Genomic DNA, 23818 nt, shown 5'->3' with positions numbered 1-23818 from the left:
TTGTTTCTAAGATGTTCATCATAAGTATGTACAATATAGAGACTCTTTACTTTTATTCACCTCCTTTTTGCAGTTTTCTAAACCATTTGATTTGCTTGCAACACATGACACAGTTCACAGGTTCTTTGTTTGGTAGACTAATGACAGGGAAACAGAGATGCGTCCACACCAAAACTGTTACATGCATGCACATTCAAGAATTTTTCAGCCAATGATTAATATAGAATTAGGAAAATTGTTGGGATCATGTCTTGTAGAACTTGTAACATAATTAAGCAATAAATTTAAGAGATAATAGTACGAGTTTCTGTAAAAGATGGAAAAGCATACGAAGGATACATTATCGAACAATAATTTCAATATATTAGATCCCTGATTGCTGATGCTAATCAAAGAAATCTCAGAAACACAGATATGCGAATCAGAATTGGAATGTTTGACTGTAATCTTGTGTACGCAACTTCAGTTTTATCATAGCCCTGTCACTGAAATGGCTTAGGGACTGGTGGTGCTAACTGAAACACATAGCAAGTTTACATGGTTTAGAGAGGAGAAAATTAAATGAAAATTTTAATCACAGGGGAAAAAAGAGTGAACTTTGATATATTCAGTTCCTGAAAAAATATTGGATGTCACCTCGTGTATTGGCACCAAATGTGCCTACAGAATGAAAGTATTTCTGCAGAAATAGGTGGATGCATACCTAGATCATCTACTGAAGTAGCAATATCAGCGACTTCTTTCTTCATTCTGTCCCGAGTGTAAAAAAATACATAAACAACTGTTTTATCTGATAATTTGAAGCGTTTGAGCAGTATAATCTGATAATTTCAAGCGTCTGAGCAGTATATTCACTCAGCTTAACTGATGAGGATTGACAGAAGAAAAGGTCACTGAAGAAAACAACAAAAAATACCCACCAATGCAATTGACCCCTCAGAACTTTCTTTTTTGAGCATCCCCTTCATATTACCAAATATGTAGCTATTCTCATTCTGCATATGATGAACATGTTGTTTTGAGAATATGTCCTGAAACCTATCAAAAAACATGTTCATCATATTGAAAATGCGTCCTTTGAAATCTAGCAAATTAAGCTATAAAACACTGAAAAATGCAAAGCAGATTTGTTAGAACCACATACTCACATCGGCCAAGATTCCACTACTTGGTTAAGCTTAGTCTTGAAAGAACTGCGGCTGCCTGGTCACCGCCCAACAAGAAATAAGGATGCCTCAAAGCAGCAGCAGCTGATAGACGTCCCCTTCTAAGGAAGCCTCGCTCTGAAATAAGCTTTGTCGCTAGATCCCAACCTCTACCCGAGTCAAGATCAAGAATGGTGAAGTCTGACCTCAATCGAGTGTACTCTCTCCATTTATTCAAGTCGTATTGAGCTGTCTTTATTTCCATATTGAAATTCTTTAAGCCTGAAATAGACCTTAAGGTTGGTATGGCCATTTGCAAGAGTACAATCCCAGCAGAGTACATGTCAAACAGATCAGGGCTGTTCAGCTGCAACAATCATTACAAACTCAATTTAGTGCATCAACACACATACAGAATGTACAGTGGTTTGTAAACGAAAACGCATTTTGTCACTTAGATGGTTTGCTTGCAGACTGAAAGTGAGCTAAGTTAAGTCATCATCTGAATATAAACAGGATTTAATGGGATTATTCAAAACACACAAAGAAGGTTGAGATTGGACAAATTCAATCATTATTCAATGTGCAGTTATTAGATACCTGCCACAGAATTGGAGAGAGTAAAGCAGCAATGGGCTCTGGAGGAGGACTTGGTGTTTCTTCCGGAAGTACATATAATTCCGGAGGACAATAATCAGGATCAAGCAGTGTACGGTTGGGTACATAATTTTTACCAATCCGAAGATCTGTTGCTGCTCCAAAATCTATGAGCTTGATCTGGCCCCTCTTTGTCAGCACTAAGTTGGCTGGCTTTACATCCCGGTGAACAATGCCCGTGTCATGGATTTTCTTAAGCGAAGTAATAATCTGGCGTAGTATTTGCTTGATGATTAATGCACTCCGTTTTGTAGAATCTTCACCTTCTAAGACACGCCCAAACATGTAAGTCTCTAAGTTAAAAGGGAAGGTGCGATCTTTCATGTAATCAGCAAGAGTTTGATTTCCCTGTACATGCACATCCCTACAATTAGTGGAGGGAACATAAATTCAGACCTCTGAACTTATATGCAAGCATGTAGGAACAAAGTTCACTTAATCAAGGAAGTAAAAATCTATCAGGATAGAAAAAGCCACAAACTCAAATATGAATATCCTCCATGCACATTAATATAGTTGAGCTGGTCATGATGCAAATAGCAGCTAGAAAATATTTTCAAAATGGCATTGGAAATGCTTACTAAATTTGCATGAGTACCTCAAATTTCCAGACGAGCCACTTGCCACCTTTAGTAAACAGTGAGTTTGTTTTATCAGCAACAAAACTTCCAAGGAACTCCGCACATGTTTCAGGAGCAGCTCTTGATAGCCTGTAATTAAACCATTCCTCATAATCACCAAATTCTTCCGCCCCCTGGACTCCAATTTTCACCTGCGTGTTCCCATAGGCAAGAGCTTAACATTATCAAAAAGTATATTAGGTTCCCACAACCCCAATCGAGAAGGAATTCATAGACACAAGCCAAAATTATTTGTGATCAATCATAGAACTATGTAAATACCTTCTTAAGAATGACCTTTTCCTTGAACCTGCCATCCAACTCTAATGATTTTCCGTTTCCTCTTCCTCTTTTCAGTCCTCGGTCTTCAACAACCGCATTCTTTGGTACAATGGCTCCAGAATAAACAACACCAAAAGACCCTTCTCCCAGTTTATCTCCTATCACAAAATCAGTCCTCTTCAGGTTTCTTCTTCCAATCAAGCTGTCAAAAACCAATTGCAAAGGAGCGAAAAGGTATGCATCAATGGCACCTATAAGAACACCTGGCCTTGCTGTCAAGTATATCCAAGTTAACCCACCAAAAACCAGAAGCCCCCACCTCTGCATATCAGATAAATCTTCAGTAGCTCTCTGAAATTGCCCAAAAGTGGATTGAAAAATGGGCGATTGAAACAATGATTGGTCCAAAAGATCATCTGGGATGTTGTCCAGAAACGCATTGCACCGACCTGAATTACTTGAACGATTTGATTTTGATGAAGGACAAATGCTGCTCCGGGAAGTTGGCTTTAATGGAGAAAAGCAAATTATTTTTGGTTTCTGGTGAAGTGTAATTGTATTTGGAGACAACAGAGAAGCCATACTGCTGGTGCTATGGCACTACAAAGTAGAGCTGAAATTGTTTAGCTTGATACTTGAAGCGTCAGCAGAGGATGGTCGCCTGCCAGGTGTCATGCTTAACTTTATCCATTGAATAAAGCATATGTGGTCAGAGGACAGCCTCTATCGTGTCCAGGTTTCCAATGAGCGGGGTATCCTTCGCATTTAAAATGACAACAATGGCCTTCGTCATTAGAGGCTTCGCAGTTACCAAAATGCCTCAATAATTACTGTTCATTTGATTAATTGCAATTGTAATTAAGATTACAGAAAGCACCATATCTGCTGGATAGAAAATAAAGATTATACGATTTAATTGCGGAGGATAGACACCTCGGACATCTGCAGAACAAACCTTTGAAGTTTGAACACAACGTAGTACAACAGAAAAGCTTGTCTAGCGGCAATACTATGAACACAAAGGCATCCCACATAACATAGACCATATGTACCAATAGCAAGCAGCTTTCAGTTTTAAACCACCGCAATGAAAGTTCACACTATCTATTAGAGAACGAAAGTGGTGATCCTTCAAAGAATGCATTCAGATCAACGCACGCTAGCACAATGGGCTATTACTCTGAAGTAAAGAGGCTGCTGGCCTCACATAAGAAAAGTCGGCAAATGGGTTCGTATTATTCTTTGGGGTGGCAGCTGGAGAGTCCGACAGCGGCATATCAGTCCATTTCTTTTCAAAGTTGGCAATGCAGTGCTTTCCAGCCACTTCTGGACAAAAACCGGGCTGAATTTCTCTTGCCTCCAACTTCTTCCAGTTGATGGGCTTGAACCACTTGTGACTCTTAATTTCTTCGCTTCCTTTAGGTCCAGCACCGAGACGCTTGCCAGGTTCCTTTTGTAGAAGCTGAAACAGCAAGCAGATATTCTTAGGTTAATGATAGCTCCAAAAAGCAGGGTGCAAACCCTTTCAAATACAAGAGAAACAACTAAAAACCCAGATCTTCTAAAATCATCACCAATCAGCATTTACAACAAAACTATTAGCTTCTCATCTGTACATCCTTGGACATAAAGTTTGAGGAAGTTTTTTGGAGACAGCAGGTAGAAAAATAAAAGCTTAAGTTAAGGATTCAAACATTTACCCCTTTCAAAAGAGAATGTGCTTCACTTGACAAAAATGCTGGCAGCCTCAATTTATCCTTGACAATCTTTTGCTGGATCTTTGCCCTGTTCCCACCAATAAAAGGAGGCTGCACAACAGTCTAACAATTAGTGCAAATTCCAAAAGAGAAACAACCTAAATCTCCTGAATAAATGACTGAACAATGCCAACCTTCCCAGTGAGCATCTCATATAGTAGAATTCCCACACTCCACCAGTCTGCAGCCTTATTGTGGCCCTTCCCAAGGACAATTTCAGGCGCCATATATTCAACAGTCCCAATCATCGAGTTTGATCTGGTATTCTCATCAAATTGCTTTGCAAGGCCAAAATCAGTCAGCATTACCTAAAAAATATTTCAATGAAATGTTAGAATTCCATGAAAATTAAACATCAAGAAAAGTTAAAGAGTTCCTTGTTTTATATCTTGTGTGTTTGCGAGCATATTGTGGAATAGATAGATAAATAGGGAGAAAGAGAGTACATGCCCATCTGCACCCAAAAGAATATTTTCAGGTTTAAGATCCCTGTGCATTATGCCATTAGCATGAAGGTGGGAGACAGCAGAAACAATCTCGGCAGCATATATTCGTGCCAGGTCCTCTCTGAAACAAAATCATAAACATTAATCACGCTTATGCCTGGAAAATTATAAAAGTTTCCCCAATGACAAAGACAAACATTACCTAAATAGGCCATGGTGATAGAGCTGGAAAAAAAGGTGGCCACCATTTATGAAGTCAAGAACTAGGTATAATCGATATTTGGTCTGTGTGCCAAGAAACAACTCTATGTTAGTCATGTAAGATGTTTGAACTGTGATCTATTTTTCCAAGTAAGTCATGTTAAAATATGAACGAGCTTTTCATGAAAATTACTTGGAATGAGTATTTGAGCTGGACAACAAAGGGGTGATCTATTTTTGTCAAAATATCCCTCTCAGCTTTCATGTATTCTGCATGATTCTTCTCCACTATCTTGTCCTTCCGCATGACCTTCATTGCATATATTTCGGATGTATTCTTTTTCCTCACTTGATATACCCTTCCAAATGCACCCTGCCCAACAACTTTCAAAACCTCAAAATCCTCAATCCCTACACAGCAGACGGTCACAGAATCTCCTTTGACATTTTCATCAATGGAGGATTCATCAATTTCTTTGACGGTCAATCCATCAACACACTCAAGTAGTTCCTCCGCATCCTCTGATTCACGCAGAATGAGCTTGGTCAGCTTCGATGATTCACTAACACAGGAAGAGGGACCAACTAGAGAATGTGATCGGTTACATATGATAACTGGATCTTCATAAATTATCTCACTTGCATCTGCTGCAGCAGATACAGCATTCACTAAATCACCATAACTCACTTCTGGCGAATCCTGAACTGGAACAGGACCAAATACATCGGAGAAATCTAACTCAAGCGAATCAGACACAACATCATCTGGGGGACTCACAGGAAAAAACAGCTGGGTCTGAAGTGGTTTATGCATGCAGGTTTTGGTCAAACCAGGTAACTGGGATGAAACCATGTTTGTCAAACCTTATTGAAAGTGCTACAGATGATGTGATGAATCACCACCTGGGCTAAGTTTCCCCGGAATTATCCAAAACAAAAGCAGATGAAGGACTCCTATCGACAACCTTAATCAAAAAGAAGGGCACGTAAGCAATAGGAGTCCCTAGAAACTTTGGCAATAAGCAAAACAAAATCCAGGAGAAGAAGTGGTTCTTGTTTCCCGAGTAGCAGGAAACAGCTGATGCTCCAATATCTTTCAAATTCATGAAGATCACACTGTCAAGTCTGCAATTTAATGTCAAAAACACAAGCATAAAATCAGTACTCAAAACAAAATTCCCACAATTGCATCCAAAAGGCAGATAATTAAAATAAACCAACAATCACACAATTCAAAAGCAAATCCGGTTGAAATCCTAGCAAAATTAGAAACTGAATTACCGTCAAATTGAAAGAACCCCCAAGCACAATCACGTAAACTTAAGTTCTAAATCCAAATATATCAAAAACAAGATAAAAGTACGGACTTTCCCACAAAATCATTAGCTTTCTTTAGTTTTCTTTGCAAAGAAAAACGTGAAGAATGTTCTAATTAATGATTCTATCACGATTTATTTTTCTTTCTTTTCTCTTACGATTTCCTTAGTAAACAAACAAGGGAAGGCAAGGTAACGTAACGTAGCATAATCGACGGCGTAAAAGGAAATGAAAGTTAAAAAGAAGACGGCAAGAAAGCAATCACCTGGGCTGGGAGAGGGAAGGACGCAGCGGAAGAGAAACGCTGAGAGTCGGACTTTTAAATTGAATAATCGAATAACTCGCGCAGCCACGTAACATACATGCCCAGCGTGAACAGTTTTTCTTTGTTTCCGACCCTCCCACGTGGCGTTTTATTAGTGGTTGTGGTGCTGTTGGAGCGTTGAACCAACTTGGTCTTCGAATATGCGTTCCGGACTGGGCGTGGATGCCTTTAGTGGATCACATCTCGTACACGCAACTCTTTGATGAGTTTGATCTGATCTAATCCTCCTAGTGCCTTAAAGAAAAGTGGGCATACAGTCCAAGTACGCATCCGCTCCAACTTTTTTATCTTGCGACATTTTGGTTTCTGTGATGTAGAAGGGGCATTACATAGACGATCATTGTTATCAAGGAAACGGTATGCTTACAAGGTCATTGGAGTTGAAAACATCCACACTCGCTTGCAAGCTGAAAGCTTCAAAACTCAGAACAGCCTTTATAAACTCAAATCCTGTCAGGTATAATCCAGATTATGTGTGACGCCATAGAAAATTCACCAAACCACATCTAATTATCTAATTATCATATATTTGAGATGTGTAACACTACTCATATCAATTATGGAAAACAAATGTCAACTGGAGATATCTGTTTTTTCATTAATTATCACCAAAAACACAAATTGGGAAGTGATAATAATTCTGCTGAAATCCAATCATAAGCTCAGAAATGATGGTACAAGAGTACCATAGGAAACTCTTAACGTCAATCTAAGCACTAGAAACAAAAAAGTAAGCCTTCTTTTTAACTTAAAAAGGAAAATTCAAGCATCTTACATAAAGGAAAAGAAAAAACAATACTTCTTAGAGAAAATGTTTAACGGCCCCTTTCAAATCCTATGCGAGATCTACCAGAACCTCCATAATCATCTCGCATTGAAGATCCGGCACTCGCTCTCATTGTCCCTCCAGTACCAACTTTGTCCAATGCTTTCTTCCCCCCTTTCTTCACCTCTGTCAAGAACTCATCAAGTCCAAATGGATCAGCTTCTTCAGCCTCCTTCTCAAACTCGACTGGTCTGTCTCTAGGACCAGACCTCTCAGAACTACCAGCAAATCCCTTGTCAGGTTTGAACCGATCAGTCTTCATGATCTTCTCCATCTGTTCATCTGCATTTCCTCCATACATGTCATCATCTGCATCTTTCTTGGGCCTATATAGGGTTGAAAGTGTGGGCTGAGCAGTAAACAGGCCCTTGTCATACACATTGTACTGGTCATCAGTGGCAAAACCAGAATCCATTCCTTTCTCCTGGTTGAACAGCCTTTGATCATACATAACCTCACCTCCTCTTGCCGCCCCAGTCGAGGCCATGCCAAGAGCAAATTTCTCACTAATATCACGATCTCTGTCTCTAGTAATCTTACTCTTCTTTCCCATAGCAGCATCCTTGGCCTCCAACCTTCTCTCCCTTTCCCTCTCCCGACGTCTCTCCGCACGTAGTTTCTCCCTCTGCAACCTCTCTTCCCTCTCCTCCCTTGTCTCCTTCGGCATATCCCTCTCTCTCCCTCTATCTCTCTCATGCTCATACTCCTCTCTCATATCGCTAGTATCCATTGCACTCTTCTCAGATGGGATTGGAACAGATGCTGGGGGTGCTGCTCCAGTTCTCTCTGAACGAGCTTTCTGAGCTAATGCACGCAGTTCCTGCTCTTTCCGTTCCTTCTCCTTCATGAGCATCTCCTTCTGCACCTTTGATCTCATTGCAACAGCTTCCCTAGCCTTCTGCTCGGCAACATAAAGAGCCTCCGACAGCTTAGCAAAGTTGTCATTAATCTGAACATCTTGAAGGCCTCTGCCATCTGCTGCAAGACGCTTGTCTAGGGGAATTGTGTAACCCTTCGGGTTTTTCCAATTCGATATACAAGGTGGAATTTTCCAATCCTGCTGATCTTTCACAGTCACAGGCCTAGGTGGGGAATGCATGACTGGAACAGGTGGAGAACCAGAAGCCCTCGGAACGCGCTTGTGCTTGAACTTTGGTGGCTCAAGTGGGTCCACAGGCATCTCCATCATTCTAATAACCCTCTCCTTAGCACCAGAATTAAAAGCTACTGATTGCTGAGATGGCTTATACTTGATATACTTTGAATCTGATGACTGTTGAGGTACATTCTTGGGCTGCGCCGCACTCAATTTCACATTAACAACCTTTTCAAGACAAGCTTTTGTTTCCTGAGTAGTTTCATCAATCTCCCTCTGCATCTCTTCATCGGTTTCTTCTTCCTCTTCATCATCCCTCAAAAACTTTGGAATAAGATCTTTATGTTGCGAGTAAACTATCTTCTTGGAATTCTCATTTTGCTTTACAATTGCATCATAAGCCACATTCCCATGGGCATCAACACTCACTGGCAAAATCTTTGATCCAGGCTTGCCAGATTTATTTCTACCCATGTCAAGCGGGTACTGCCCAATATGAATTTCTGGAAAAGCACCCCCATCACCAAAATCCTCAATTTTTCTAGGAACAAAACCTTGTCGCTTCAAGTAAGGAGGTACAGGTTTTCGCTTGGCCTCAAGAGATTTTTCCTTCTCGGATGAATTATACAGATTCTTAAACCACATATCATTTGAATGGTCATAAAATGAGGCGTGGTTGGATTTCACAGGAGGCAGAATCTCCTTCAGTGACATGTGTATAAACTATCCAAACACCACCAAAATATAGCTTCTGTAGTCCACACCTGCCAGCGAAACCCAACACAAGCACAGAATCAATAAACGGATGCCAGTAAAACTATCTATACAGCTAATAAGATAATTAATTCAAGCAATAATAAGCCTGTGCTACAAGAATTTGAACATTAAACGTCAGAGGTATTAAAGTAATATTGTATTGTATTACAAAAACAATTGTAAGGAACCTTCGATAACATTCTGGAACATGGCAATAAAATTTCATATCAAAGACCACAGAAGCAAAGTCGCATAACGATGAATATGTAAAAATTAAGAAACTCAAAACCCTAATTTTTTTTTTCTCAAAAAACATATTGCACCGACATAAAGCATCGAGCGAGATCGAAGAAGGAATTATTGCCATATTAAAAATAAAATAAAATAAACTTTACATAAAGCCATAGCATACACCCTAGTTCAAGCAATAAAAATCAGATCTTGCACACAAAAATCACCGAGCTACAAGTTTCTAAGAAAGATGTTTCTCCAACAACATAAGACTTACACAGTCAAACAAGTAAATATTTCGATCGGCAATCGGCGGTGGATAGCGCGCGTCCGTCGATGATCAGTCGTGTATGCCGCGGTGGCGGACAAAATTAGGGCAAGTCGAGATATTGAGAAAATTGTGAGTTCAGTACAAAAGGCTGGGACACGAATTGGGCGTCTCATATATGGGATGTGGCCGGTGCGGTCCGTGCGGATATTAATCAGGGACAAAATTATCTTCACCCTAAATTGTAAGGGTAATATCGGAACTAAAAATAATAAATATTAAAATTAAGTGTAAAGCTATTTGAATCCACCAAATTACTAATTAAATTTATTTTAAAACCCAATCATAAATCACCACTCCTACTTTTTCATAAATTTATTTTAAAATGTGTGTTTTGCTAGCCAACATGAATGACTAATTTTTCAAGTTAAGGTGAATGATGAAACTTAAGGTTATGTTTCGCACATAGGATTAGATTGAACGAATTATTATGATTGGATTGAATTAGATTATATAATATTGTCTTATGTTTCGTACAATGTTGGATTGGATTATATCAAATTACATTTGAATGAAATTAAATAGCATTTAACTTGACATTTAAATATAAATATGAACTATTTATGAATATTTAGTAATAAAATAATTATTAATATTATTTTCAAAGAAATTAATTAAACTAAATATTTAGAAAATTAGTTATTAGGCAATCACAATTATAATAAACAAATATAAATTAAATTAAATTTTATTTAAATATTTAATTTAATTTTTATTAAATATTTTAAATATATTTTGTTTCATCAAAAAGTCGGCAAATAATATAAAAGCAACCAATTATTGGCATTATTAATTTTCATGATTAATTTTAATATAATGATTATTAAATTAAATACTACATTAGATATTCAAGTAATAATTAATTAAATAGACAATTGTTTTTAAAGTTAATTCTAACTAAACCCATGTTTCAATTGAGATTGTTAATCCCATGATCTTAGGACTAAATTCACATTTATTCCCATAATCTAATCCAAAGTGGAGCTTGCCAAATATAAGACAAATAATTAATCTAATCCTACATATAATCCTAACTCCCAAACATAGCCTAAAGATTTTAATTGTGGAATTAATGACTCTCTCAAGCAAGTTTTAAATTTATTGTTTTTAATTATATATTTATAAGTTGTATTCCCATGGGTTATTTTCATTCTATGTTTATTTATAAATCTGGATTTTTCTTGGATCTATAATTCTACATACTTAATATCAACACATCAATACTGTAGCGGGAGCATTCTAATATGGTTGTGGCACATTATGTATTTAACCCTATATTTATTTATAGAGTAATTAATTGAAAAACAAGTCATATAATTTTCAAACTGATAAAAAAAAAGTAAAATATAAATATGAGAAGTATTATGATCATGATTTGAATACCAAAAGAAGATCTTGCAATCTCAATACGTTTTTTTAATTTTAGTTATTCCTTCTTAACTTCTTTTTCTAATATTATTTTCATCTGATAATTAATAACTAAATTTTTAATCCTGTATTTTAATTCCAATCTCATTAAGCTATATTATAACTAAATATTTATATACTTAGAAAAAAATTAATCACTTTTGAATTGTGCCATTCAGCTACCTTAAAAGTTTGAATACAAAACTTTTTAAATCCTTCATATATTATTTTAAATGTCATTGTACGTAAGAAGCCTGGTGATTAAAACATAAACCTCACAATCATAAGGTCATGGGTTCGAGCCCCCCACAATACATTGTGGGGGTTTAATTTATTTCCTCAATTTAAGTTAAGACAGTCTTCTCTCTTTCGAAATGTGAGTGAAGTAGACGTCTCTCGAATATTATTTTGAAATGTGAGTGAAGTAAACGTTCCTTGAATATTAGAGATAATAAAAATCTGTAGACATCCCTCGAATATTAAAGAGGGTAAAATTCGAGGGTAAAAATCTATAGACGTCCCTCGGATATTAAATAGAGTAAAAATCTATAGAGGTCCCTTGAATATTAAAAAAGATAAAAATTTAGACGGTATTTCATGAGAATTGATGTAAACCAGTCTCAATAATAGTCTTATTTGTAAATATTAGTTTTAATTTCATGTAATATGAGTTGTATTTTTAAACAATAGTTTTATGTAATAAAAAAATATCATTGTACGTAAAAACTCTGGTACCTGTCGGTCTTTGACACTTTTCTTCGTTTTTGAAACTAGAAGTTTAGGTTACTTCAACAATCTTGCAATGGATTTTAAGTTGCAGTTCTTTTTCATTTAATATGTTCTATTTTTAGATTCCAACTGTTCATTAATAAATCTATGTATAGACAACGTTGAATCATGAAGAAAGAAGGAAGATGATGGGTGAAAGTATAATTGATTCACTGAAAGAAAAATGGGTATTTTTAAAATTATGATGGATTAATGGAGTGAATATATAGATTTAAAATTTGAATGATGGGTGAACTCAGAAAATATATTCAATGAGTAAAATAATAAGTTCAAATAGCACCGTCCAAATAAAATAAGAAAGGAATATGCTATGCAGTACTTGCCCACTTGGTCAAGGATATTTTTATTTCCTTTCAGATCCAAAAATTGTTTAGGGACCTCTTTTATAGTAAATGTAAATATTTTGTCATTATTTGAGAAAATACAAAATTAGGGATCGATAGGTTAAAATCCTATTCGTAATTCCTATTTCTCTCTCTGAACGAAGATTCACTCATCATCATCAATCTTCTGAAATCGACAAATTTCGGGTGGCACGAAACATGGGATTGGAAGTTAGGGTTTCCAGAATGAGTGAATGCATAAGCTCAATTCCTCTATACAATTCTGTCCCTGTAACCAAAATTAGAACTTTATCCGGTAGCAAGTGGAGACCAAAGAATGGAAGTGTGAGAAATGGCAACTTACAATATGCTATGTGCACTTTTAAGCCACCCAGTAAAAATCAAGAGCTGTTTGATGAATTGGGTTTCAAGGACAAGTTTTCTGTGAATTCTGCAGAGGAAAATAGTAGAGAAATTGCTGAAGTGAAGGAAGAGAAGCGTGAAGAAGAGAAGGATGGCAGTGATGGTTCATCAGAAAAGGTGAAGTTGAGAAGAGGAGGGCAAGTGATGAGGAGATCAAATTTGTTGGCAAAGCAAGTTATTAGTATTCAATCTGCTATGTCTTTGGGTTTCGTTTCCCAACTGTGGGTTGATACTACCTCTGTAAGTGTAATTAGTCCATTGTTTAATTGTTAACAAGTTAAGAACTTACTTGCTATAGTGAAATTCCTATGCTTTTTTTTTTTCCTTTTTTCTTTTCAGTGGGTGGTATTGGTAGTTGAAGTGAGGCCAAATTTGCTTTCTGGAGAACCAGAGAGGCTTCTTCTTGAGGATATTTGCCAGGTATTCTTCTTTATCTGTGTTGTCTACTTTCCAGTGCATGATATGGTTAGCAAAGATTGAAGCTTTATTCATTTTAGAGAACGGATAAGGTTTAGTTTGGCAATTGTTTCACTGCTGACATTTTTTTCTTTTAATTTGAGGGTCCGTATTTTTATTTACATTTATCCATTTTATTGTCATGCTTATGGCTCGGTTTCTTGAATCACAGAAGAGTAGGGTGAGTTATGAGTTAACCCAGTTCTTGTTACTATTTTCATTTTTCACTTAAATACCTTCCCCTTTTTCGGTTCAATGAATTTTTGACTCCTTTCAGATTTTTAGTTAACGTTTAATAGCTTCATAAATAATAAGAACAACCGCCATTTGGTTTCATGGTATATTTTCTGCTTGGTTCATTTTGTGGTCCAAGGTTCATCTGACTACGCAAAGATACCCAGCCAGGCAGCCAGTGTATCTATTGATTTTTTTTTTTTTAATGGGGAGGATTATGCCATATACAGTATAACGGGGCTTTAACCCGTTTATTCCTGTTGTTTATTTTCTTTGCACATACATCAGCTCATTTTTGTTCTGAACATATTGTTCTATTTGTAAATTATTAACAGGTTGGTGATGTTGTGCTTATTGAGGATGAGAGTGTTATGGAGAATGATTTTAAAATGGTTGGACTTGACACACTGGTATGTTTCCATCTCCACCAACGATGGTCTTTTTGTGCGTACTAGGCCACCTCATCTTATGATACTCACTACATTGCTCTATTTTATTAATTAAATATGTCTGTCTGTTTGTTATACTTAACCTGTGATGTTTGCTAGGTAGGATACAGAGTTGTGACACCGGGTCGGCAAAACATTGGGAAGGTAAATCAAAATTTCATGCACCATACCTGGTATCGATCATATTCAGGTCAAAAGTCTTATCATATGCATCTTTTAATTCTAGGTGCGGGGATACACTTTCAACATCAACTCGGGAGCTGTTGAATCACTAGAGCTTGATTCATTTGGCATTTCAATTATTCCATCAAGTTTGGTAGGTCAACTGCTTCTCTCTGTTTTTAATAGCAAATGCTACATAAATAATGTTCACACGATCACTTTCAGCCATCTTCTACAATTTATACTTGATTGATATTATCCTCTTCTTAAAAAGAGTTCTTGTATACAAAGTTCAACTGCAATCCGCTTGTCATAATTCCAGGTGAGTACTTATGCTTTGCTTGTCGAGGATGTCCTAGAAGTTGTAGCTGACATAGTAGTTGTTCACGAAGCTGCAGCCTCACGTGTTCAAAGACTAACAAAGGTACCTTTGATTCATGGTGAAGGTGGTTGTCATGCTTTGAGTCAAATTTGAAGTGTAATTAGACTTTGCTGATGCTCTGTGTCTGCACTGAGTTCTGTGGGTTAATGTATTTCCATGCCTGGAATGAAGTAAAGCTTGAAGGAAGCTGGATGCATATGCATGATGCATTGGCACACTAATGTGCGAATGCATGTGTATAGGCACTCAGTTTGACACCACAACCACAGACCTATGAACCATGAATTATACGCATATTATATCAGCGTAGATTCTTTTACCAATTTACAGTTGTGTACTGTTGATGAGAAATATTTTTTCATTCAAGGGACTGCTTGGAAGATTATGAACCAGGTTGCATTTAATTTCTCTTGTTATCTTTTGGATTGTATGCATCCTTCACATTCAACTGGTTAAACATCCACTGCCATCTCTGTTTCAGAGTTTCCCAAATGGCTTTGTTGTTTGAGAAACTAAAACTTTTTGCATTAAATTTTCATCCCAGCTTATGGATCTTCCTGCTTGTTCTGCATACCTCTAATTAAACCTCTGACATGCTCGTACCAGGGTCTATGGGACAAGCAGAATGTAGGAACTTCACTCGATGACTTTGATGGATATTCCAACTTTGAAAGGTCAGGTAGATTTGATCATGGTCGGAGCGCAAAGAAAGGTTTTAGGAAGAAGAAGCCTCGTCCGAAGGCGAGAGACTCAGAGGATGATTGGGAGCTTCCAATGGATTACTTATGATATTCATGATTACCAATGCCTATCTGTTTTTAACTCCTTGTTTTACTTGTAGATATTTGTTTCTTTCCCCTCGATTTTTTTGTCATCTTCCCCCCCAATAGAAATTATACAAAAAGATGAGACCTTGATAGGCTTGTACAATGTCTTTATTCTTTATCTTTTGCTTTTGATTTTTGTAGCCGTCGCTTTATGTGATTATGTTCAAACGGATGTGATTCGAACATATGAAGTGAGGAGATGTGCGGGAACCAACCACTAGGCACCAACCACCATGTAAAATTGCATTTTGGCCCATGCAGGTCTCGAACCTGCGACCTTCGCGTTATTAGCACGACGCTCTAACCAACTGAGCTAATGGGCCACGTTGATTCGAGCTACATTTGTCCTTGTAAATCTGTTTGCAATGGTGAAAACATTACCAATATCGCTAGACATTAAACTAAAGTGACGCGAGTGCCTTTGAAACAATGAGTATTAATGATTCCATTGGCCGCTTAAAGCGGCGGATTTTAGACAAGATTCCATTAGCATAATAATCGAAAGTTGCGGCCTGTTCTTTGTTGGATACTTGGATTGTTTCACCACTTCTAAAATTAAGTTAAATAATTGAGGAGTCTATTGTTAATGTGTCAATATCTTATGTTTACGGTCTGATTGAAAATGAAATGTTGTAACTTTTAAACTATAATTGTTGTGAAAAAAAAATTATAAATATGAAATAAAAGTTAATAATTTATAATAAATATAAATTTTAAATAATAATTTTAATAAAATTATTAAATATATAATATATTTTTCATGATACAAGTGATATAATATATTTAGTTTAAAAACTACAACTGCTTAACCTCAATTCCGAACACATCCTAAATTTCTAATAGTCCTATGAAATAATTACCCCCGACTTATATTTAAAATTAAATAAATAAAAACAAAAATTCTGACTTTTTCTTTTTAAAAAAAAAAGAAAAGAAGAAAGAAAAAGTAGCCGTTGGCACTTGGCTTTGGCTCCATCCAAATTTAAAAACTTCTTATGGCAACACCTCTGACATTATTCTCATCTCCATCGAACAAACCCATAACTTCGAAAAATGACAACCATCGCCAAAGATGAAAAGCTCAGACCCAGATCAGGGCGGACGCCTCTCAAGCCGATAAACTCTCCGGTGACACCCAGTACAGCGACCAAGCTAAAGCCAAAGCCAAAGCCAAAGCCAGAGCAAGAATGCATCGACAAGAATCAGAATCAGAATCATATCCCTGCAGCTGCAGATCTCATCAAGGAGGAGACTGAGAATAAACCCGTCACGAATATTGAATCTCTGGATACGTCGTTAGCGGAGGAGCTCAGCGCTATTAGAAAGAAGCTTGAGAGATTGAGATTGGAGAAAGAGAGAACGGAGAAGATGCTGGACGAGAGAGAGGTGATATTGGATATGCAGATGAAGGGGCTGCAAAACAGAGGAGAGATTCAAAAGATGCTTGAGATTGAAGTTGATAGATTGTACAGATTAAATCAACTCAAGTCTTATTGTATAGTAAGTTCTGTTTTCATTAATTATATCATCCAGTTTCTTTAATTTTCTTTCTTTTTTCTTTTTTCATTTTTAACCCTTTTCCTTTAATGAGTATTGATTGTTTGATAATCAGAGGGTGTCATCTATACGGTCCCTGAGAGAGAAGGAACAAGAAAAGAAAACTACTGGGGCAGCAAACTCCCAAGTAAATTTTCTCCAAATCATGTACATTATTATGATTATTATTATTTTAAAAAATGGAATTATCTTTTTGGAGTTTTCTAATTGACTAAAAGAGATTTTTCCTTTCTTTTTTCTTTTCTAATATCCAGGAGCCGAATGCGGCGAATGAGGAGGAATCAGAAGGTGAAAACATTTTGGAGAGTCCATGCTCGACTGCTTCAGAAATTGTTGAAAGGGAAATAATATTTCCATTCTTAGATTTCTTCTGATCCAGAGTTTTATGGTTTTTTTTTTTTTTTTGGTTCTTGTTTAATGCCTTTTCTCCCCGCATTGAAAGCATTGGAAGACAATATCTCATTATAATTCATCAGTGGTTCAACTTTCAAATTCTTTGCGCTCCTCTTTTGTTAAATTTAATGATAGCTTTATTTAAAAAACTCTCACCATGCATTAGTTTTTAGGAAAAACATGTGGTGCAATTGTAGTACCGTATCACGGTTGCATCCAGTCGTTGGATTTCAATGGACTCCACCCATGCAAGTGCATATTTCAGTGGACTCCACCCATGCAAGTGCATCCAATAGTTGAATTGCAGCTGTGGCACAGTACCACAGTTGCACTGTAGCCGGACCCTAGTTTTATGTTACTCATCAATCCAATTCCACCCAACAGAGTAACACAGCAAATGATGTAAACAAAAAATTGCTCAGAAACAACATTAACCATCAAGAAGTTAGTAAGCAGAGTATTTCTATTAAAATTATTTAAGAGTACGCATAACTGCCATATTACCCTTACCGCAGCCAATTCTACCACAGACTCAACCCTCGTCGCCAACAAAAATTACGCACACCACAAGGTCACAAGGCCCGAGGTTAACACAAAGTTTTATGTATTTGATAAGCAAGACATTAATTTAGGTCCTAAAACCTAACATAAAGAAGAAGCTATCGGAGGCAATACAGAACTGCTCAGCTCCCTTGGGCGAGGGGGGTCCTAAAAATTGAGATGATCCGACTTTGTTGAGATTTTCAAATGGGATTTAAATCAGAACACCTCACAAATGCTAAGTTATCCCTAAACCAAACACATAAAAATTAAAGGACAGTTTTCTAGACCTTGCAACCACTGACTCTATGGATAAATTGTTACAAAAGAGAAGGGAGATTCTGAAATAATCCAACTCAATGCCTTCTCTGCATCTGGTTCTGCAGAACTGTAGATAGACCGGAATTGGATTAGCAGAACTTCCAACGCTTGCTGCAGTTCACGCATGTTACATACGTTGTCATAGGTTCATCTGCACTCCTAGTCTGCATCTGATAATAAGTGCATTTACGTTGTCCGCATCTAGCGCACTTAAATTGATCAGTTGTGGCAGTCGCTTCACCACCACGTTGACACTCAAACAAAGCCTTCTCTTTAATATTCTCAATCTGGCGTTGTCTCTCATCACTTGCCATTTCTTCTGGGCTCATGGTGACAAGCCTCTCTGGTTTGACCTCTCCAAGAAGAACCCTTTTTCTTAAATCAGGGTTTTTCTCGTCACGGATGTTGAACATAATAGATCGATACTTGAGTTTCTCTGCACCAGTAGAGCGCCCTAACTTTTCAAACATTACAGATTCCACAGAAACAGCAACTCGAATTGGGTCACATGCATTAACTTCATCAATTATTTCCTCATCAGCCTCACTGGCAACTTTGGACAAGGCATTCGCAAGAAGTTCCCGAATTTTGTCACGCGAAGAGTCATTACATTTGATCAATTGGGTCAGTTTTGGGGTTGCAATCGTACCTTGTGATGGTTTTCTTACACTAGGAGCTTGTTCCTCCTCAATTATCTTTTCAACCTTGACAGCCTCCCCCCGATCCATGACAGAATCCCCATTTGTTTCCTTCTTTTCCACCTTCACAGTTTCCGACCTTGAAACACTCCCAGTTTTCTCAACCTTGACAGTTTCCGCAGTTGACACCTTTTCGACCTTTACTGCACTTGTCTTCTGAACCTTATCAATTTTGCCAGAATCTGGCTTCACAACCCCAGTTGTAACTGAAGATTTATTGCCAGTGCTGCCATTTTTCTTATTTCTGGTTGTCTCTTCAATGACTATTTTCTTCCAAATATCGAGCAAGTTAGAGGCTACAATTTGAATCTTCTCTCTTGGATGTTTGGTGAGGGGTCGAAGCCTCTTCCCGACCTGTAATATGGTATAAAACCAAGTTACACTGATTAATACATTTGTTCACACATAAAGGCCAAGTGCAGGAATCTGAAAGATGTGGTACCGTGTTTTGTTTTGAAATCTAAAGATATCTGAAAAATAAAAGGAATAGCTACATGAGAAAGAAGCATGCAACAACTGCTGAGATAACAACCAAAAAACAGACAGAAAGTCCCACCACCTATATAATTTTATTACATTAAAATATTGCAAGGAGGAAAATGTTTGAAGTCACCGCCATCATCTTAAAAAAATAGGCTTAAGACATAATTGGTTATTCAAAACCATGGATTTGGAGCTTGTAAGTAAGATTTAGAGGATAATTTCAGTTCCTATATGCTATCCTTCCTACTATAAAATGAGTATGGTAAGATTGCTTCTTGGAAGCCTGCAACCATCAGTGAATATGCCCAAAAACGTCAACCAAAAACAGAAAGACCAGCACGAAAAATCTGCAGCAAAAGAACCAACAAACAGCGAAAATGGCAGAAATCAGCTAAGAAAAATAGAAAACTCCAGAACAGAAAAACATCAGGCACAGAAGCAGATTGACAACAGCAGATAAGAACTTCACAGCAGCAAAGAAATGCAATAGAGTCGGGATAAAGGAAAGCATTGAGGCGTGCCAGAGTGCCACTGTCCCTAAGACCAAATACCGCCTCTCTGGTAAGTCAATCCAGTATAAAAAGGGTGTATACAATGTTCTGAACTCTAGGATACAATGAAACACTGCTGCAAGAATGCACTTACAAGTGCAGCAGCAAAGAACAGCGACAGGTTATCAAGATGGTGAAGAAGCAGCTAGTGATCGATGATCCAGGCTCAGCAGCTTCTGAGAAGAGAGAATGAAATTTCTGCACTTTGAGTAGCTTTGGAACCACTCTATGGATACTTTGCAGAACAGACAGCCACAGCCTTTATTTCAGCAAAAATCAGTTCAGAAACACTGATTCAATGCTAAAATCAAGGTAAGTGACAGATTAATGTACAATGGATGACCCTCAGGATAACTAATAGACAAAGGCGGGAGAAACTTGGAAGAAAGTGGGAAAATAAGAGAAGAATTTAGTACAAAGACCAGAAATTTAGAGAACAAAGAGAAGAAACTCATAGAGAATGGTAGGAAAAAAGATCAAGAGGAATAATCATTATTTTATGTGAATAACCATCACAATCTACTTGAAAATGAAAACTAAGGCCCTAGTTATAGTGGCCAAACCCTGAACATCAATCTTAGGCAATCTACTTGAAATGCAAAATCCTACTCAAATAAGAAAACTACTCAAGGAAAATATATATTTTTTTAAACACATAACTTATATAAAAAATAATTATATCATCTTTATTCTGCATCATTGGTTGAAACTCAAAAACCAATGGACCATTCAATAAAACAAAAATTGAATCATCAAGATGGTAGAAAACAGGCCGAGCCCACGCACACAGCACACATAGTGACCAATTTCAGTGGATTTGCAACCCTTACACATGAGTGGTAGCCAGTGCAGTCACTCAATTAACAGATTATGGAATTGGGCCCCTTGGGCCAGCCTATCTGGTGGATATGGGAGCCCTCCGTTTGAGCTTGTCAATAAATTCAAAGTAAGTCTTAACATATAAGCCCTTAAGCGAGCTTGTTTAGTTCCACGTGGAATTGTGAGTATCTTACAACAGCAAATGCAAATGTCACAACACTTGTGTAAAAAAAAAAGACATTTTGAAGACAGTAGGACTGTTATGCATGCAAAAATAAAAATGCCACCAAAAGAGTATCCCTTAGCACAACCAACTGCACATAATACAGTTCCGCATGTGAACACAACAATCACACAGCACAATAACTGAATTGATCGACCAACAATATCAGGTTTATTGATGTAAAAGTGTGGCCACACCCTAAAATAGGAACCAGGTCTCCTCATAATACCTTCAAACATCAAATTCCAAGAGATTCTCTACTTCAGAAATTCAAAATAAAAACAATTGAATAGCTAAGAAGAAAAGAATCTATTCCTTTCTTTCATCAACAACAGTTACTTTTCAACTTTATTTTACATTAAAACACAAAACCAACCAAAATAATTAAAAAAAATTAACACAACATTATATATTTTCATCTACTGATTACAATCAATCACAAATCAGCATTCTATTCAAACTAGATCAAATTCCCACAATCTGCAGTACCAAACTAAAAAAATAATAATAATAATATTTTTTCCCCTGATTACAACCAATTCCCAAAATCAAACAACATGTTAAAAAAAACCACAAAATGAACATTTAACAATACCTGAGTGGAGACGAGCACATCATACGTAACGGGAAAAGACTTGAGCCGTTTCAAGGCGTCGACACATCGCGACACCTCGGGCCCACCGGACGACACTCCGTCAATGGCCGCCGAGTCCGCCGCTTTCTTTGCGGCGTCAAATAGCTCCACCAGTTCTTGCTCCATAGCTGCTCAAATCCCCGAACTCTTACCTAATCCCAAAAAAAATTGGAAAAGAAAAAATATTGAAAAAAATTAAACGGTAGGTGAGCAAACGAGCAAGCGAAGACAAATCTGAAAGATCTAACGTAAGAAAAAGAAAAAGAACATATTAGATAAGATAGAAAACTTACCAGTGGGATCTGAAGTTGTTGACCACGTAAAACTGGAAGAAGCAAAGTCGAGGCTAAAGAGGAGGCTTTGTTTGATAATGTCTTTCGAGAAGGTTGTGAAAGCTGCTTCTTTTGCGAGGCCTGGGCGGATGAACGGTTTCTGATGCCGCACAGCGGCTTTACCATGTTGTTTTATTTGTTTGGGCTTGGGCTTCTTTTGGGTTAATTGCCTCTGGGTGCTTTCACTTAAATGAGTGCCGTAAAACAGTAATTAGTAACGAAATAATTAATTTTGATGATAATTATAAATTATTGATCTTGTGAACATGATTATCCCACGACATCATTAATTATATCAATAATTAAAAAAAAGACTTGATTTTTTTTTCCTTTTTCTTGTAATAAATAGATAGATAAATATGACTCAAGCCTCCAAAAATTCAAAAAGGTTATACTTATTTGTAACCACCATCATTAATGACTAAAGTATGTTGTTTGTTGTATATGAAACATCAACTTCTACTAGGGCACATTAGGAGGTGATTAATTATTTTGAAAAATTTAAGCACTATCTGAATTTTTAAATATTCAGTGTCAGTCTGTTAGATTTTTTATTTATGATGGAAGAGACTCTTATCAATAAACCTCAATTTATTTGAAGTGATCATTACAAATAAAATGTGTTGTTTACGTTATAGGAGATATTCCAAAATTACTCATATAAACACACTAGAAGGTAATTAATGATTTTGAGAGTAATTGATACTAATTAAGTTTTAGTATACCTGATGTATAGTCCAATCAATAATTGAAAAATAAATATTTGTCAATAAATCTATAATTATTTTAAGTATTTACACATAAAATATTCTGTTAAAATTGTTCGTTGTACACACGTCTTATAGTTAGGACTTAAAGGTTACATGCTCATCATATATACCAGCTTAGTTTGTCTGTGAGAAAAATAAAATAAACGAAAGAGAGAGAGAGAGAGAGAGACTAATACAATGACTAATTGCATTTAATATTTGTTTTATTTAATTTAAAAATACTTAAACATTACATAACAATTGAACATATAACTATATTAATAGTCTATTTTAAATTAAAATTATTAGAATAATTTTGTATTTTCTTTAAAAAATTTAATGCAATATTTGTTTAAAACAAATGATTTAGCGTAACATAATAATATTTTATTGTTTTGGTTGGCATTGAAAAAGATGTCTTCTATCTCTCAATAACAAGCTTTCTTTTTTTAGACTAATAGTTTCTAAGTACCTTTCTCGATGAGGATTTCTTAACAAATTTGGGTGAATTAACTTTGAGTGCGTGGATTCGAGTATGATAGTGGCCGAATCTAAATTTTCCTCTCAATTAAATCAAGAAGAGATATATTTTATCTCTCATTCATATGAATGGAATAAATATCTCTCTAATATTATGTGAAAGTAGAAATTTAAGTTGTGTCGTAATAGATTTTTTCGGGATAAGTTTGATACACTTTTAGTGTAATTTATTAGTGTAAAAAAAAAACAAAAAAGTCACCAAGTACAGAATAAAACAAATATTTGGATGGGCATCACGGGTAAGACAAAATATTTTACCACAGAAAGTGCGAGGACAAAGGATATATCTCTAGCCTAATAAGATTTTGTAACCCAAACACCACGACTACTGCAGGACTCTACTTTGAGTAAGAACTCGGCAAAACTCTCTCTCTGCACTGCAACTGAAAAGCTAAAAGTCAAGTACTGTTGTTTAGACAGAGGAGAAGAATGAAATCTCCTTTTTGTACCTCCAAAGCAACATCAACCGCACGATATTCCATCTCATCGACGGCCACAGTTCGATAAGATGTACTTGGCCCGGACCCACCAAACAGTAT

At 36.6% G+C, this 23818-nt stretch overlaps 6 protein-coding genes and 1 non-coding gene across 24 annotated transcripts; 2 read left to right on the top strand and 5 right to left on the bottom strand.

Annotated features, from left to right (window-relative positions):
• Positions 1-340: 340 nt before the first annotated feature.
• LOC102607161 (serine/threonine-protein kinase STN8, chloroplastic) lies at positions 341-3448 on the bottom strand. 16 transcript variants are annotated; one of them, XR_008055789.1, is made up of 7 exons: positions 2705-3448; positions 2401-2574; positions 1746-2150; positions 1145-1512; positions 921-995; positions 704-750; positions 341-515 (listed from the first exon to the last, which is right to left on the bottom strand). XR_008055789.1 is itself a non-coding variant. In XM_015531234.3 (5 exons), the coding sequence occupies exons 1-4, from the start codon at positions 3284-3286 to the stop codon at positions 1165-1167; spliced, it is 1509 nt and encodes a 502-aa protein (XP_015386720.1). In that variant the 5' UTR covers positions 3287-3448; the 3' UTR covers positions 341-1038; positions 1145-1164. The 16 variants fall into 16 exon arrangements, 6 of the variants coding, with proteins under 6 accessions (XP_015386720.1, XP_006481212.1, XP_006481208.1 ...); XR_003065865.2 differs by having other exon boundaries at positions 921-1038; positions 1149-1512; XR_003065868.2 differs by having other exon boundaries at positions 1149-1512.
• Positions 3449-3594: 146 nt separating this feature from the next.
• LOC102608538 (serine/threonine-protein kinase AtPK2/AtPK19-like) lies at positions 3595-6857 on the bottom strand. Of its 2 annotated transcripts, none has more exons than XM_006481151.4 (7): positions 6691-6857; positions 5302-6233; positions 5110-5192; positions 4908-5028; positions 4596-4769; positions 4405-4512; positions 3595-4166 (listed from the first exon to the last, which is right to left on the bottom strand). In XM_006481151.4, the coding sequence occupies exons 2-7, from the start codon at positions 5959-5961 to the stop codon at positions 3864-3866; spliced, it is 1449 nt and encodes a 482-aa protein (XP_006481214.1). In that variant the 5' UTR covers positions 5962-6233; positions 6691-6857; the 3' UTR covers positions 3595-3863. The 2 variants fall into 2 exon arrangements, with proteins under 2 accessions (XP_006481214.1, XP_052299533.1); XM_052443573.1 differs by lacking the exon at positions 6691-6857 and adding an exon at positions 6390-6639.
• Positions 6858-7323: 466 nt separating this feature from the next.
• On the bottom strand, positions 7324-10111 carry LOC102606884 (SNW/SKI-interacting protein). The gene is made up of 2 exons (XM_006481144.4): positions 9937-10111; positions 7324-9436 (listed from the first exon to the last, which is right to left on the bottom strand). The coding sequence occupies exon 2, from the start codon at positions 9384-9386 to the stop codon at positions 7566-7568; it is 1821 nt and encodes a 606-aa protein (XP_006481207.1). The 5' UTR covers positions 9387-9436; positions 9937-10111; the 3' UTR covers positions 7324-7565.
• A 2524-nt stretch (positions 10112-12635) lies between these two features.
• LOC102631479 (uncharacterized) lies at positions 12636-15579 on the top strand. 2 transcript variants are annotated; one of them, XM_006481143.4, is made up of 7 exons: positions 12642-13169; positions 13269-13349; positions 13955-14029; positions 14168-14212; positions 14295-14384; positions 14553-14654; positions 15219-15579. In XM_006481143.4, the coding sequence occupies exons 1-7, from the start codon at positions 12726-12728 to the stop codon at positions 15399-15401; spliced, it is 1020 nt and encodes a 339-aa protein (XP_006481206.1). In that variant the 5' UTR covers positions 12642-12725; the 3' UTR covers positions 15402-15579. The 2 variants fall into 2 exon arrangements, with proteins under 2 accessions (XP_024955396.1, XP_006481206.1); XM_025099628.2 differs by lacking the exon at positions 14553-14654 and having other exon boundaries at positions 12636-13169.
• A 109-nt stretch (positions 15580-15688) lies between these two features.
• On the bottom strand, positions 15689-15762 carry TRNAI-AAU (transfer RNA isoleucine (anticodon AAU)). Its single transcript has one exon. It is a non-coding gene; the product is annotated as a tRNA-Ile (tRNA).
• A 648-nt stretch (positions 15763-16410) lies between these two features.
• On the top strand, positions 16411-17488 carry LOC102622164 (high mobility group B protein 6). Its single transcript, XM_006481369.4, has 3 exons — positions 16411-16939; positions 17052-17123; positions 17251-17488. Exons 1-3 carry the CDS (start codon positions 16493-16495, stop codon positions 17368-17370), a joined length of 639 nt encoding a protein of 212 aa, XP_006481432.1. The 5' UTR covers positions 16411-16492; the 3' UTR covers positions 17371-17488.
• Positions 17489-17834: 346 nt separating this feature from the next.
• On the bottom strand, positions 17835-22119 carry LOC102631170 (transcription elongation factor TFIIS). The gene is made up of 3 exons (XM_006481142.4): positions 21952-22119; positions 21620-21810; positions 17835-19302 (listed from the first exon to the last, which is right to left on the bottom strand). The coding sequence occupies exons 2-3, from the start codon at positions 21782-21784 to the stop codon at positions 18340-18342; spliced, it is 1128 nt and encodes a 375-aa protein (XP_006481205.1). The 5' UTR covers positions 21785-21810; positions 21952-22119; the 3' UTR covers positions 17835-18339.
• Between the last annotated feature and the right edge of the window lie 1699 nt (positions 22120-23818).

This window comes from Citrus sinensis, chromosome 6, assembly GCF_022201045.2.
Source record: "Citrus sinensis cultivar Valencia sweet orange chromosome 6, DVS_A1.0, whole genome shotgun sequence".
Taxonomy (NCBI): Eukaryota; Viridiplantae; Streptophyta; class Magnoliopsida; order Sapindales; family Rutaceae; genus Citrus; species Citrus sinensis.
This window is presented reverse-complemented; position numbering and strand designations above follow the sequence as displayed.